This window comes from Macaca thibetana, chromosome 6 (assembly GCF_024542745.1).
Source record: "Macaca thibetana thibetana isolate TM-01 chromosome 6, ASM2454274v1, whole genome shotgun sequence".
Taxonomy (NCBI): domain Eukaryota; kingdom Metazoa; phylum Chordata; class Mammalia; order Primates; family Cercopithecidae; genus Macaca; species Macaca thibetana.
The window spans coordinates 124,219,323-124,234,944 of NC_065583.1; the positions used below are offsets into that span (position 1 = coordinate 124,219,323).

General features: G+C 37.8%; 1 protein-coding gene and 1 pseudogene across 3 annotated transcripts in view; one reads left to right on the top strand and one right to left on the bottom strand.

The window, feature by feature from the left end:
• The window catches only part of DDX4 (DEAD-box helicase 4), an 81,930-nt gene that overhangs the window by 54,355 nt on the left and 11,953 nt on the right, over positions 1 to 15,622 (bottom strand). For all 3 annotated transcript variants that reach the window (XM_050795131.1, XM_050795132.1, XM_050795130.1), the window contains exon 3: positions 8,832 to 8,892. In XM_050795131.1, the coding sequence (XP_050651088.1) occupies positions 8,832 to 8,892 (61 nt within the window). The remainder of the gene's footprint in view (positions 1 to 8,831; positions 8,893 to 15,622) is intronic.
• On the top strand, positions 1,250 to 5,056 carry LOC126957018 (S-phase kinase-associated protein 1-like; annotated as a pseudogene).

A 15,622-nucleotide genomic window follows, 5' to 3' on the forward strand; every position in this document is an offset into this window, starting at 1 on the left:
GCCAAGCTGGTCTTGAACTCCTGGCCTTAAGTAACCCACCCACTTCGGCCTCCCATAGTGCTAGGATTACAGGTGTGAACCATCGTGCCTGGTGGGTAATGTTCTTATAATTAGTGGTGGTTCAAAACATTAAGCTTTATGGTTTTACACAGGACTTTAATACATTAGATTTTTTTAATGAAAAATTCTTCAATAAAGATTCTACAATAAAGTCACAGGGTAACAATTATTCTTGGGAATCCTACTTCTCACTAGTTGGAAAAGAAGTCATTATATGAAAAGATACTTGCAAACGCATGTTTATAGCAACACAATTAGCAATTTCAAAAATATGGAACCAGTCCAAATGCCCATCAATCAATGAGTGGTGTATACATACACAATGGAATACTATTCAGCCAGAAAAATGAAATGAAATAATGGCATCTGCAGCAACCTGGATGGAATTGGAGACCATTATTCTTAGTGAAGTAACTCAGGAATGGAAAACCAAATAGCAGATCTTTTCACTCATAAGCAGGAGCTAAGCTATGAGGATGCAAAGGGTAAGAATGATACAATGGACTTCGGGAACTTGGGGAAAGGAGTGGATGGGGGGTGAGGGATAAAAGACTACAAATTGGGTACAGTGTATATTGCTCGGGTAATGGATTCACCAAAATCTCACAAATCACCACTAACGAACTTACTCATATAAGCAAACACCACCTGTTCCCCAAAATCCTATGTAAATAAAAAATACATTAAAATGATGGTACAAAAGTATAAGGTTCTAAGAAAGAATTAACCCAGTTTACCTTGTTATTAGCACACAGTCCTAAGGAAAATATACAATTATTTCCTTTCCATTTTTTAGTAGTTTTAAATCTCACAGTAGTTTCACAGGTAAATGTGAAGGTTTACATTCACTTTCATGAATGTAATGATATGCTGTCATTGATATATATCATGGCAGTCCCCATAATACATATTATACATAGCAATAAAAATAAGCCCCTAATACCAATAAATGATGGAGTATAGATGCTCTTCCTGAATGCTACGAAATCCACGAAAATAAACCAAAAGAAATAAAAATGAAGTCCATTTAAAATGAATTTAGTGTTAGTGTACACAATCCCCAACAACTGACCACAAAGAATATCTCCCAACATAGTTACACTTGGACCAAATCCAAATAGGCTCAAATATTGAACAACAACTTAAAAAAAATCCATATACTAAAACCACCAAGCAAAAGAACCCAATTATGTATGAGACTTCAGTATGAGCTCTAGGACTCTATAATCTTCCAACCTTTCTTCACAGTGATTTGCCTAAACCAGAATGAGGAAAATTAAAGGAAGATGAGAAAAGACTTGGTGGCAAAGAGTTCTGAAACTATTTAGTGGTGCTTAGGGCTGCCAGCTGTCCTGACTTCTAATCCCTTTCATTATCCAAAGTAGCTAAAATACTAAACACTTAGAATTCAGTGTCAAGTCTTTCAAGTAGAGACCTCAGAGTATAACAGTAATGTGCATTCAAATTACCTGGTGATCTCATTAAAACATACATTCTGATGCAGTAGTCCTGGGTGCGGTATGAGATTCTTCAGTTCTAACAAGTTCCCAGGTGATGCCAATGCTACTGTTCTGTCAATCACATTCAGAGAAGATTTTTATATCCACCAAAAGACATGAACTAGAAAATATTCTTAAGAGAACCATTCATAATAGGCAAATACTGGAAACTACAAAAATGACCATCAATATTTTAATTTATGGTATATTTACATAGGGAATATCATACATCCACGAATAACCTACAACTACTTCTAACAACTTAGAGAAAACCTCAACAAAAAAAGAACATAATGTATGATGCCATTTTATATGACTGCCATTTATAGGGAAAACTGATCTATGCTGTTAGAAATCAGAATAGTAGTCACCTCTGGACAGAAGCACAGTGCCTGGAAGAAAAAGGAAAGCTTCAAGGGTGCTGTTAATATGCTGTTTTTCTTCATCTGAGTGCTGGCTTTCAGGGAGTGCTCACCTTGTGATAATTTAGTGAGCTGGACATTTATGCTGTGTATCATACTGAAATACATATTGAATCTATGTGTACGCTATGCTTCAATAAAGTTGAAAATAAAAAAAAGAATCTGCCCTGGCCTAGACAGTTTTATGAACAAATTCTATATAACTTGTAAAAAACAGGTAATTTTCACATTCCAGAGCTTATCGGAAAACATGAAAAGCTTGAAACCAAAATCAAGTGAGGACAACATGACAGAAGAAAACTATACACCCTCAATCTTACATTAATTCAGAAGTGCTAACTAAAATATCTAATTTCATCCAATACTACAATAAAAGAGCCATGTAAGACTTAGCCCAGGAATAAAAAGTTCATTTAAAAATTAATTTACTACATTAACAGACATAAGGGAGAAATAATAGAAATCAGTAATTCTAAAAAGCCATTTGAAAACATTCAACTGCCATTCCTGAACAAAACAAATATTCAAGTAGAAATGAAAAGAAATTATCTTGGCATGATTAAAAAAAAAACCAACTATTAGTAGCCTAATGCAAATATCATAATTATAAAAATTTGGGAGCATTCCCATTGAAGTGAGGAAAAGCCTAGATGTTTGTTATTTCTAGTACTCGTTAATGAGCTGTAGATTTTATCCAATGCTTTAAGACAACAAAGAACAAAATCATTTAAGAGATGAAATTTGCATCACACATCAACAAGGAAAAGACAGGATGCTTAGATGGTGCTGGAAAAACTAGGTTGCTATGTGGAGAGAAATAAAATTGGATCCCTATTTCTCACCGTATTGAAAAAAAGGGATTCAATGGTACCTTTAAAAATTGTTAAGATGGCAAATTTTGTATTATGTCTAGTTTACCACAGTTCACAAATACAACTCCTCAATAACTAGAGGCCCATGGCCAGGGCTGACCAGAAAAACTTTAATGTCAAAGATCCTTTTTTGTGAGTCATTTAGGAATACTCATACTGCATACACTACGTCTTGATTTCACACTCAAAGATGGCCACCATGATTAAAAAAGGGTGAGTTCAGATGATTAAAAGCTCAATGTGAAAGGCAAAAGTCTAAGGAAGATAATGTAGGAGGCTACTTTTTGACAGAGATGGGGAAGAGTTTCTTAAAACTACAAAATCAAATTCAGAAGCAAAAAAGTTATTTAATAACTTCAGAATTAAATTTTTGATTAATAAGGCATATCATGAACAAAGCTGACAGACAACAGAATGGAAGAAGATATTCAGTGTCTAAATCAGGAAAGAGCCTAAAATCTAGAATATTAACAATGCCTGCCAATCAACAATAGGAAGAGCTAGCTCAATAGAAAAATAAACTAAAAATATGAACAGGCAACTCACAAAAGTAGAAACTTACAGAATAACAACATGTATATGAAGAGACAGCCAGATACATGCATATTAAAGCAATGACGCTGGGCATGGTGGCTCATGCCTATAATCCCAGCACTTTGGGAGGCCAAGGCAGGAGGATCACTTGCGCTCAGGAGTTCAAGACCAGCCTGGGCAACATAGCAATACCTCATCTCTGCTAAAAATTTTAAAAATCAGCCAGACATGGTGAGCAAGTCTGTAGTCCCAGCTACCCAAGAGACTGAGGCAGGAGGATTCCTGGAGCGTGAGAGATTGAAGCTACAGTGAGCTATGATCACAGCACTGCACTCCAGCCTGGACAACAGAGCAAGGCCCTGTTACCAAAAAAAAAAAAATTTTTTTTTTACTTTATACCCAAATAGACTGGCAAAAATTAATTAAAATTAAAAATGTCAAATGTTGGTGGGAATATAGGACTATGAGAACCCTCACAACCTAATGACGGGAGTATAAACTGGTATAGCTATTCTGGAGAGCAATTTTTGAAATATTTAGACAAATTAAGTCCATTATCCCTTTCCATAACCCTGTAATTCTACTCTTGAGTCCACTATTCAAAGTAATTCTCACTCTGGCCCATAAATAAACATATACAAGAATGCCCATCCTATGGTAGCAGAGGGGAACAGGAGGTAATCTCAGTGCCTATCACGGAGGGAAAATAGGGGTAGATAAAACTTGGTGATAAAAGTATATGAAATACCATGCAGTCATTAGAAAGAAGGAAATCAATTATCAATTAGGAATATATCTTAAACAGTGACCAGGAGAAAATTAAAAAAAAAAAATCTTAGGCACGATAATTTTTCTAAGTTAAAAATACACACCAAAATATGCTCAGAAAAACACACATTTAAAAACATACACAGAGCACCCATGTCCTCCACCCTTCCTCTCTGTGCTGATGCTGCCCGGCTCATATCAGCCTCTAGCCTGCTTTCAATTAGTTGCGGAGTTCCAATGAAGAAGTATCTGAGGTTAATGTGGAAACTACCAAACAATCTGTACTATCAAGATCATGTTGGAAGACGTGGGAATGAATGATTGAAGGAGATGATGACCCAGTTCCTCTACCAAATGTTAATGAAGCAATATTTTAAAAGGTCATTCAATGGTGCACCCACCATAAAGATGACCCTCCTCCTCCTCCTGAGAATACTGAGAAGAAAAGTGAACAGATAAAAATCCTGTTTGGGATCAAGAATTCCTGAAAATTTACCAAGGAACTCTCTTTGAACTTACTGTAGCTGCAAGCTACTATCAAAGGTTTGTTACATGCAAGACTGCTGCCAATAAGATCAAGGAGAAAACACCTGTGGACATTCCCAAGCCTTTCAATATCAAAACAACTTTACTGAAGGGGAGGAAGCCCAAGTACACAGAACTAATGGTGTGAAGAAACGCAAAATGTGCCTGACACTGTAAAGATTGTTCCAAATATTAGTTGCACTGCTCTAGAGTTTATAATTATTAATACAAAAAAAAGTAGACAAATACAACAGCAAATCGACTGCATTAGCAGAATACTGTCATTGTACGTATAGTTTGAGTACAGATTCCAAACCTAATGCTGAGTTTCTTCTAGTGTGATTAAAAGGTTTTTTTTTGTTTTTTGTTTTTTTTTTTTTTTGCTCTGAATAAAACGGAACTGCGGATTCTCTATAGAAACTAACGTTTTGGTATTTCCCTCCTTTTGTAAAGCAATTTCTGTCTAGTTTGTAATCCAGTTAACTTTAGTGGCCTTTTAAAAGTTAGCATTGCAAATAAAACTTGCAAAAAGTTTTCTGGAAAAAAAAAAAAAAAAAGACACACACACACAAAATAATTGTTCCTTTGGGGAAGGGGAGGGCAAGAAACCCCTGAAACTTCCTCCCACAAACAGCTTGTTTCAAATCAAACATGAGTAATGAAGAAATAAGCAAAAGCAACATAGGAGCTGTACAATATAGTGAGGACAGAGAGGGAGGAAGGGAAGGCTGAAACTAGCATATACTTAAATCTCAGAGACTAGAGGATCCTGCTCTCCCACACAAAACTGCCTGGCTCTGGCCCAATCACTTCACAGTAGAGCCCATCAGTGCATCCCTGCACAGAGTTGAGTTTCTAATCAGCATTTTAATGATCCACCCTCAAAAACAACAAGGCAACTAAGGTTCAGCAGAATTTTTTTTTAAGAGACAGGGGTTCGCTCCATCAGCCTGACTGGAGTGCAGTAGTGTGATCAATGCTCACCGTAACCTCAAAATTCTATGCTCAAGCAATCCTCTTACCTCAGCCTGTTGAGTAGCTGGGATTACAGTTGCACATCGCCATGCCCAGCTAGTTTAAAAAAATTTTTTGTACAAACAGTGTCTCACTTTGTTTCCCAGGCTGGTCCTGAACTCCTGGCTTCAGGCACTTCTCCACCTCAGCCTCCCAAAGCAAAGGGATTACAGGCATAAGCCACTACAGTTCCTACTGACATTTTAAAGCCAAATAATGTGAAATTGTTTTCACTTAATTTTGGAAATAATCAGATAATACCAGTTGTTTAGAAGGGTTTCCATGACTATTAAATAAAAGCAAGATATAACAGGATTCCATTTCTATAAAATACAGAATGAAAAGAAGCAGGTCTAAGTACAATTTTAAGAGCATGAAAAGGGTATGAACGTAAGCATGCGTAAGCAAACGAAAAGCAAGACAGGTATTTATAATAAAAGGAATATATGTATTAATATATTATGCCAGTGGTATACGATCACGTATGCGGAGAATATACACAGGAATCTAAAAAATCAGAGTCAATAGACATCAAATGGTGGCTAAATTTAGGGGCTAAGATTTCAGATTTTATTTATCCCTTTTTACTTTTTTTAAAACAATAAGCATATTTAGGTTTTGGCTTGGCATACATTCACTGGCCTGGTTTACTTTTTTTTTTTTTTTTTTTTTACATTTTTCTAATAAGAAAATTTTCATTAAAAAATAAAAAAATTATGAAGAACTACAAAAAGTACTTGTTATCTAGAAGAAGGTAAGCAGGCAATCAATATTTTTCACTAGTGATTTTCATTAGTGATTTCATTTCATTAGCCTAAACATTCATAGGTCTAATGCTAAAAAAAACTTAGCTTTTAGTTGGTGGTTATTTCAGTCTAGTTTATTGAAAATTCCAATATAAAACAGTGTTATGCTTTAATATACTATAGATCTAAGCTTTCACTCCTTTACAAATAATGGCTTCTGTTTGTACCTCAAAAAACCAGGGTTCTCCTAGCGATCTATGCAAATAGACAGGTTAAGTGGCATCGATTACGTTTACCCATTTGTCTTTCTGGAATACTCTAAGTACACACAGAGTTTATATGGTAGAAGCAAAATTAGCCCTTTGCTGGGGTTTCAGCAGGCAGGATTCCAAGAACTTCTGAGAATCTGAGTATTTCTGTATTAAACCACTGTGTTTAAATGTTTATAAAAGATAAATATGTTTTGAAAATAGCAAAAGCATCTCTTTTAAACTTAACTTTTGTCAAGATATTTACCCTGAACTTAAGAAAGATCCTCATGAGAATTAGATTTGCTTTAACCTGATAAACTAACTCTCAAAGTATCCTCACATTTTGGAAACTACCTCACCACGGGTGTTTTCCAACATAGGCCAGGTTTCAGTGAACATGCAGCTCCCTTGACCATAAAATGTTTTACCTCATCTGCTAATTTTTGATAAGAGAAATGATAAAACTACTACCTGATGCCACCATGTCCTCTTCCTTTTATGCTAGTCAGCCTTAAAAATAATAGTAACTCAATTTAGAGACTCATAGTAAAGTCAGAGTTACTCAAATTCACCGAAAGTAGATGGCGGTTGCCAGGATTAGGGGAGAGGAGGAAATGGAGAGTTATTTTTCATTGGGTACGGAGTTCCAGTTTGGGAAGACAAGAAAGTTCTGGGGGTGGATGGTGGATGATGGTTACAGAGTGATGTGACTGTACCGAATGCTGCTGAACTGTACACATTAAAATGGTAAATCTTACGTTATGTATACTTCACCATAGTTTTTTAAATGTTTTTGTCTTGTTTTTAGAGACAGGGTCTCACTCCATTGCCCAGGGAAGAGTGCAGTGGTATGATCATAGTTCACTATAGCCTTGAACTCCTGGGCTCAAGCAATCCTCAACCTGCCAAGTAGTTAGGACTACAGGCACAGGCCACCATGACCAGCTAATTTTTAAAAATTTTTTTTTTTTTTTTTTTTTTTGGAGACAGAATCTCACTCTATCACAAGGCTGGAGTACAGTGGCACAATCTCGATTCACTGAAACCTCCGCCTCCTGGGTTCAAGCGATTCTCCTGCCTCAGCCTCCCAAGAAGCTGGGACTACAGGCATGCAGCACCACACCCAGCTAATTTTTGTATTTTTAGTAAAGACGGGGTTTCACCATGTTGGCCAGGATGGTCTTGATCTCTTGACCTGATCCACCTGCCTCAGCCTCCGAAAGTTTTGGGATTACAGGCGTGAGCCCACCAGGCCCGGCCTAAATTTTTTGTAGACATAGACTCCAACTATGTTGCCCAAGCTGGTCTCAAATGATCTCAGATGATCATTTGATCTCCAGGTCTCAAATGGTCTTCCTACTTGAGCTTCCCAAAGTGCTGGGATTACGGGCATGAGCCACTGAGCCTGGTCAAAATTATTTTAACGCAGTAACAATTGCATTTCATCCTGCTTTGGACTTCAACAATGTGAAAAACTACTGCTGTGAGCTCAATTTCCCAGCCTAGTCCTACCACTTCCACCCATCTTCCCATTTACATCCACTCTGTAAAACAGAGTTGGACAATCCAAAGGGAAAAATGATGGTGGGAGGGGCAACCAAAGTGAAAAGTTCACAGTGAGGTTGGGAGGAGGGTGCATCAGGAAGGATATGGGTTCCTTTACCTTGACACTTGTTTCTATTGTTCTCCTAAGACCTTTCCCAAATTAGTTTTCTGATCCCAAAGAAACTCACAATATCCTGATGGTATGGCAGATTTGGCTTAAACAATTATTATTGTGACAGGTCATCACCATTGTAACCTGCTTCAACAACCTTATAGTCCTATATTCTACTCCCTTATGTCAGGAACCCTGATGATGATGATGCCCTAGCAGCCTGGAAGCTGAATGTGCAACTTCCAAGTTGGGCAAACGTTTTATAGTAACCCATTAAATCAAATAATACAGTCTATACTTTCCCCTCTCTCAATTCCTCTAACTAGAAGTACCCCCATTCCACAATATCCAAATCAGAAGGAACTTTCACTAAATTTGTTAAAACACCCTCTACAAGATGTCTACTAGTCTGCTGCTCTTCATTCACTAGATGAAACCCTTAAACTAAAAAGGGTTTTACCGTTTTCCAAACATACCACATACCTGATGATGAAGTTGGAGTCCTGTTAAAATTGTCTCCATTTTCTCCAGAAGAATACCTATCCTGTAAGAAGGAAGAAAGAAAAGACTAGTTTCCTACTTTGAATATAAATGTGTCATTTATTTCACAAATACTAGAAAATTGTAACAATTGGGCTTTATTCAGAACAAAATAATGACATACTGTATGGTTTTCTAAATCACTGGATGTTTCTTTACTAATTATTCCAAGACATCTTCACTTTAACATTGTATATATAGTACTAACATATATCACTAGAACAGTGGTCAGAAAACTACAGCCACAGGCCAAATCTGGTGGGCCACCTGATTCTGTAAACAGTATTGGAGCACTGCAACAGCAAAGTTGTGACAGACAAATAAGGCCTATAAAGTCTAAATTATTTATTATCTGGCCCTTTATAGAAAGGGTTTGCTGACTCCTGACTTAAAACAAAAGTTTAGTCATTTAAGTCACCCATATTCCTGAAAAGTACAATCAGGATGGGTGTGGTGGCTCTCGCATGTAATCCCAGCACTGCGGGAGGCTGAGGCAGGAGGATCACTTGAGCCCAGGAGTTCAAGACCAGCCTGGGCAACATGGCGAAACCCTAGCTCTACTAAAAATACAAAAAGTTAGCCAGGTATGGTGGCATGAGCCTGTAGTCCCAGCTACTCAGGAGGCTGAGGTGGGAGGTTCACTTGTGCCTGTGAGGCAGAGGTTGAAGTGAGCCAAGATCACACCACTCACTCCAGCCGGGTAACAGAATAAGACCCTGTCTCAAAAAATAAAAATAGAAAAGAAAATATAATAAAATATCATTATAAAATCTGACAAAGTAATACATGAATAAACCAACACTGGTCAATATACACTACTGTGTGCTGAGTTCCATATATTACAGTATATTCATCAATACTATAGAGTATTAGTGATTTAACACTAATCTTTGTTCTAGAAAAGTACCACAGAAATTTTTAAAACCTCTACTGCATTTATAGTGAAACCAATTAATGATACTCTCATGTTTTAAAAAGGAATTCACTGGCCGGGCTCAGTGGCTCACACCTGTACTTTGGGAGGCCGAGGTGGGTGGATCACCTGAGGTCAGCAGTTCAAGACCAGCCTGACCAACATGGAGAAACCCCACCTCTACTAAAAACACAAAATTAGCCCGGCATGGTGGTAGGCACCTGTAATCCCAGCTACTCAGGAGGCTGAGGCAGAAGAATCGCTTTAACCCAGGAGGCAGAGGTTGCGGTGAGCCGAGATTGTGCCACTGCACTCCAGGCTGGGCAACAAGAGCAAAACACTGTCTCACAGTCTCAAAAAAAAAAAAAAAAAAAAAAACAGATTCACTGTAAAGTAAATTCACTTATGGACTGAAAACAATTTATATACACAACCTGCCACTGCACTACAACTACAATGAAAAGGTATATCCTCCTCAGCTATAGCATCAGAATATTCATGGTTAATTTTAATCAAATTTGCCATAGCGGTAGCTGAAGACTGTCTTTGCTCTCAAATACTAACTGTTCCACTTTCCCTACTTTAGGCTAAAGAAAATTATTTACTATTAACACACAAGCATTACATTGGCAGTGGTCGAATTACTGCTGGATTTAGAAAATTCAACTTGTTATAAAATCAATAGCTGAATGCAGGTTAATTTTGGAAACTTCCAACATTTCTCTGGACAGCTCTAGATTAAGGACAATTTGAGTAAATTTTTTTCTCACTTCTAACTCTTAGGGTATCCTTATCATCAATCCACACCTTTACTCCTTCTCACATAAACTTCCTTTAATTATGGCAAAAGTTCAGAATAGAGCTCCGAAATTCTTGCACATGACAATCAGAATTTAATAATTTAAGAATGAAAGGAAATCTACAGATGATCTCTTAATCAACTGACTATATTACAACAGTTAAAATGTTCCTTCAAATAAGTTCATTTAACTAAGTCCCAAACCTAGAGAGAATGCACCAAGGTAGGCATCTTTAGCTAACATCTATTTACTACAATTTCTTTCACAAAGACACTGACTTTTAAAACTATTTTAAGGCTGGGCGCGGTGGCTCAAGCCTGTAATCCCAGCACTTTGGGAGGCCGAGACGGGCGGATCACGAGGTCAGGAGATCGAGATCATCCTGGCTAACACGGTGAAACCCCGCCTCTACTAAAAAATACAAAAAACTAGCTGGGCGAGGTGGCGGGCGCCTGTAGTCCCAGCTATATGGGAGGCTGAGCCAGGAGAATGGCGAAAACCTGGGAGGCGGAGCTTGCAGTGAGCTGAGACCTGGCCACTGCACTCCAGCCCAGGCGACAGAGCAAGACTCCATCTCAAAAAAAACAAAAACAAAACAAAACAAAAAAAACTACTTTACAAAAGCTCAAGAGTCGTCCAAACATTTTTCTGAGTCATCATGAAGAGCACAAAGATAACAACATACTTGAAATGCCTTGGGGTTTTGGTAATTGCTACAGTAAAAAAAAAAAAAAAGTTCCAGTTTATTACTACCACAGACATTAAAATGAGAACAATTATCCAATATTTTACATTCAAAATCTGAAGACTTTTTTCTTGTTTGCAATGCTCAACATACTAGAGTGAATAGAGCAAAAAAAAAAAAAAAAAAAAAGACTGGTTTTACAAGTGTTATAAAACACTCTTACACTAAAGAACTGAAACACTTATTATTACTCTTCAAGCTATGGAACTTAATATCCCACATACGTCCAACTTACAAATTCCAAGATGAATTTTGAAAAAAGACATCAAAAATAATTTCCAACAGAATTTTATCACGAAAAACCTTAACCAGCTGGGTGTGGTGGCTCACACCTGTAATTCCAAAACTTTGGGAGGCCAAGGCAACCAGATCACCTGAGGTCAGGAGCTCAAGACTAGGCTGTCCAACATGGTGTAACGCCATCTCTACTAAAAATACAAAAATTAACCAGGCATGGTGGCGGGCGCCTGTAATCCCAGCAACTCAGGAGACTGAGGCAGGAGAATCGCTTGAACCCAAGAGGTGGAGGTTGCAGAGAGCCAAGATTTGCACCACTGCACTCCAGCCTGGGTGACAGAAAAAGTCTCTTTCTCAAAAAAAAAAAAAAAAAAAAAAAAAGAAAGGAAAAAAAGGAGAAAAGGGGTCACAGCAGATGAAATTAAGTTAAAGATTTTGAGATGAGATTACCCTGGATTATCGGCATGAGTCCTAATTGCCATCACAAGTGTCCTTATAACAGAGAGGTAGAGGGAGATAACACAAAGACCCACAAAGGAGGTGGCAATGTGAAGACAGAGCCAAGAGATATGCAGCCACAAGCCAAGGAATGCCTATAGCCACTAGAAGCTAGAAGCAGCAAAGATTCTGTCCTAGAACCTCCAGAGAAAGGGCAGCCCTGCTGACACCTTGATTTTTAACTTCAGGCTTCCAGAACTATAAGAATAAATTTATGTTGCTTTAAGTTACCCAGTTTGTGTTAATTTGTTATAGCAGCCACAGAAAACTAATACATTGGCCTTCTTCTTGTTGCCCTAATACCCCAAGTTTGTTCCCTTCTCCTTCTCAAAGGTTCCTTGAGAACCTGTGCACATGATGTCCTGCTGGGACTCCTTTAAGTCTCAGGCTCATGAGTCACTGTCTCAGAGAAGCCTTCCCTCTCCAACTAAATCCATCCTACACCAGTCTCACACACACATTTCTCTAATTTTTATAGTACTTTTCACTATAATTATTTGGTTCTCAAACATGCTTATTCTGTCTTCTCCAGTAAAATACAATGTAACAGCAAGCACCTTATGTTCACCACTATCTCTCCATCACCTACTAGAACTCAAAGATATGCTGATTGAATCATAGGTCTTGTCATTAGCTTACCTCTTAAAATACTTAGCTGTAAACCATTATTATCTCTCAAACCACCCAAATGCACCAATTCAGAAATTTCCAATGTTTAACACGTAAGGGTTCTCATATGCAGCTACAAATAAAAAGGGCATTTTGATGAACACATTTTTTTCACCTGTATTCTTATTTTCAATTTTGGCATATCATAATACGTTTATTTTCTAATCTCAACAATTATTACTAACCTTGCTACTGCTGCTTAATAAAATTATAACTGTGGATGGTCTAATTACTCAATTACTGTTTCCACTTTAACCACAAGAGATTTTGCCTTCTGAAATGTGCCACAAAAATGGCAAATAGATCAGACAGAAGTGATCACTATACTAGCTTACTTTCATGGTCAGTTAACAAGAAGCCTTACAGCTAGTAAGTAAGCAACGGAATTATCTAATATACTCACCATACCCATCCACTCTAACACTCACCCCAATAAGCCTGCAGGCAATGTGCAAATGCCTAACCGTTGAGATTTCTGGACTATATAATTGCCAGATTATCAAATCTTTCTTAACTTCACATCTTTCGCTATTCTATCCCCAGGTGGTACACTCACTTTAAAATCTAGAATTGAGAAGTTCTACCCAAAATTCTATCAGTTCTACTAGAACAATGACATATTATTTCAAAATTATATAAGCGTATGTCAATATTAAGTCTCCAAATAAAGTTCCTGAGAAGCACTCAGAAAAAGATCATCACAGACAAAACTGCTATAAATTTAAAAGAAAAGGCCAGCTTTTTCTTGAAAACCAAATTCAGTTAGAACAACAAATCAAAATGGTGTCTTTAAAAGAAATGGAATAAAAGACTTTAGATTTCTTCTACATAAAAATGTAATGTATTCATCTCTAGTTTCCACTTTTTTTTTTTTGAGACAGAGTCTTGCTCCATTGCCTAGGCTGGAGTGCAGCTGCCCAGTCTCAGCTCACTGCAATCTCTACCTTCCGATTTCAAGCGATTCCTCTGCCTCAGCCTCCCGAGTAGCTGAGGCTACTGGCGCGTGCCACCACGCCCAGCTAACTTTTTGTATTTTTAGTAGAGAAGGGGTTTTGCTGCATTGGCCCGGCTGGTCTTGAACTCCTGGCCTCAAGTGATCTGGCTGTCTCAGCCTCCCAAAGTGCTGGGATTACAGGCATAAGCCACTACACGTGCCCATCTCTGCACTTTTTATTCAACCTAGCAAGGCAAATAAAGATCCTGATTGCACCATGTTCCTTTGAGTCAACTAAGCCCAAGAACTAATGGCACAACCAGCACAACACCAGGTGTTAAGTTTGCAGACAAATGCAAAAGACATACTACAAATTCACCCAACACAAATGTATTAAGCATCATAAGGTAGACTTATCAACATATTCAATTTAGTCTTCCCAATGTGAAGAAACTATGTTATTGAATGGCATAAAAATCCCAAAAAGGTAAATCTGAAAGATTCGACAGTCATCCTTAATTTCAGAAACCCAATGCAATAAATATGCACAACATGCTACAGTGCAGCGTGCTGCTTAAACACTTCATGAAGACAAAAATCTCAAACTAAGAAAAAGAAATGGACAGATGGCTATTAAAACCAGGGGGAATAAAGTATGTATCTGTGAATTAAACTTTGTATTATAACAAATCTATTGAGAACAAGGAAGTAAAAGAACTATAAAAAATGTCCTCTGAACAAGTAATTCCATTTTTGAAAAAAATCACCAAATTAAAACAAATAAGACGTAAACATTAATGACAATACCAGAGTGAGAAGTTAACACCACTGAAATTCCTACAGAAGTTGTAATATGGAATAGTTAGTGATGAAGTGTGAAAAAAGATGGATTCAAATGTTACTATCATATGGCTGGGTATGGTGGCCCATGCCTGTAATCCCAGCACTTTGGGAGGCCAAAGTGGGAGGATCACCTGAGGTCAGGAGTTTGAGACCAGCCTGGCCAACATAGTGAAACCCTGCGTCTACTAAAAATACAAAAAAAAAAAAAAAATTAGCTGGGTATGGTGGCACACACCTGTAGTCCCAGCTACTTGGGAGGCTGAGGCAGGAGAATCGCTTGAACCTGGGAGGCAGAAGTTGCAGCCGGCCGAGATGGCACCACTGCACTCCAGCCTGGGCAATAGAGTGAGACTCCATCTCAAAAAAAAAAAAAAAAATTAGTTATATACTATCATCAAAACTATATAAAACATGTTTCGGCCAGGCACAGTGGCTCACATCTGTAATCCCAGCACTTTGGAAGGCTGAGGTGAGTGAATCACCTGATATCAGGAGTTCAAGACCAGGCTGGCCAACATGGTGAAACCCCATCTCTACTAAAAATATAAAAATTAGCTGGGCATGGTGGCATGCGCCTGTAGTCCCAGCTGAGCAAGGCTGAGGCAGGAGAATGGCTTGAACCCAGAAGGCAGAGGCGGCAGTGAGCCCAGATTGCACGACTGCACTCCAGCCTGGGTGACAGAGCAAGACTCTGTACCAAAAACAAACAAAAAATGTCTGGAAAAAACAAAAGAAACTTGACTAAAAAATTTAACAGGAGTGCCTGTCTATTGGGCAAGATTTGTAGGTGACTTTCTCCTCTTTTCCCAAAAAAGCTGTAATATTTTTATGATGAGAAGAGAACTATAAAAAGATAACATAGACCAGGTGCAATGGCTCGCGCCTGTAATCCCAACACTTTGAGAATTTTGCCTGAACTCAGGAGTTGGAGACCAGCCTGGGCAATATAGTGAGATTTCATCTCCACAAAAATTTTTAAAAATTAAAAAAAAAAAGGTAACATGTTATTTCTTTAAAAAAGTTCCAAGACAAGAAACATGATAAATTTATATTAGTATTTTGGGTATTTTAATATAAACATCACATATAGATCAA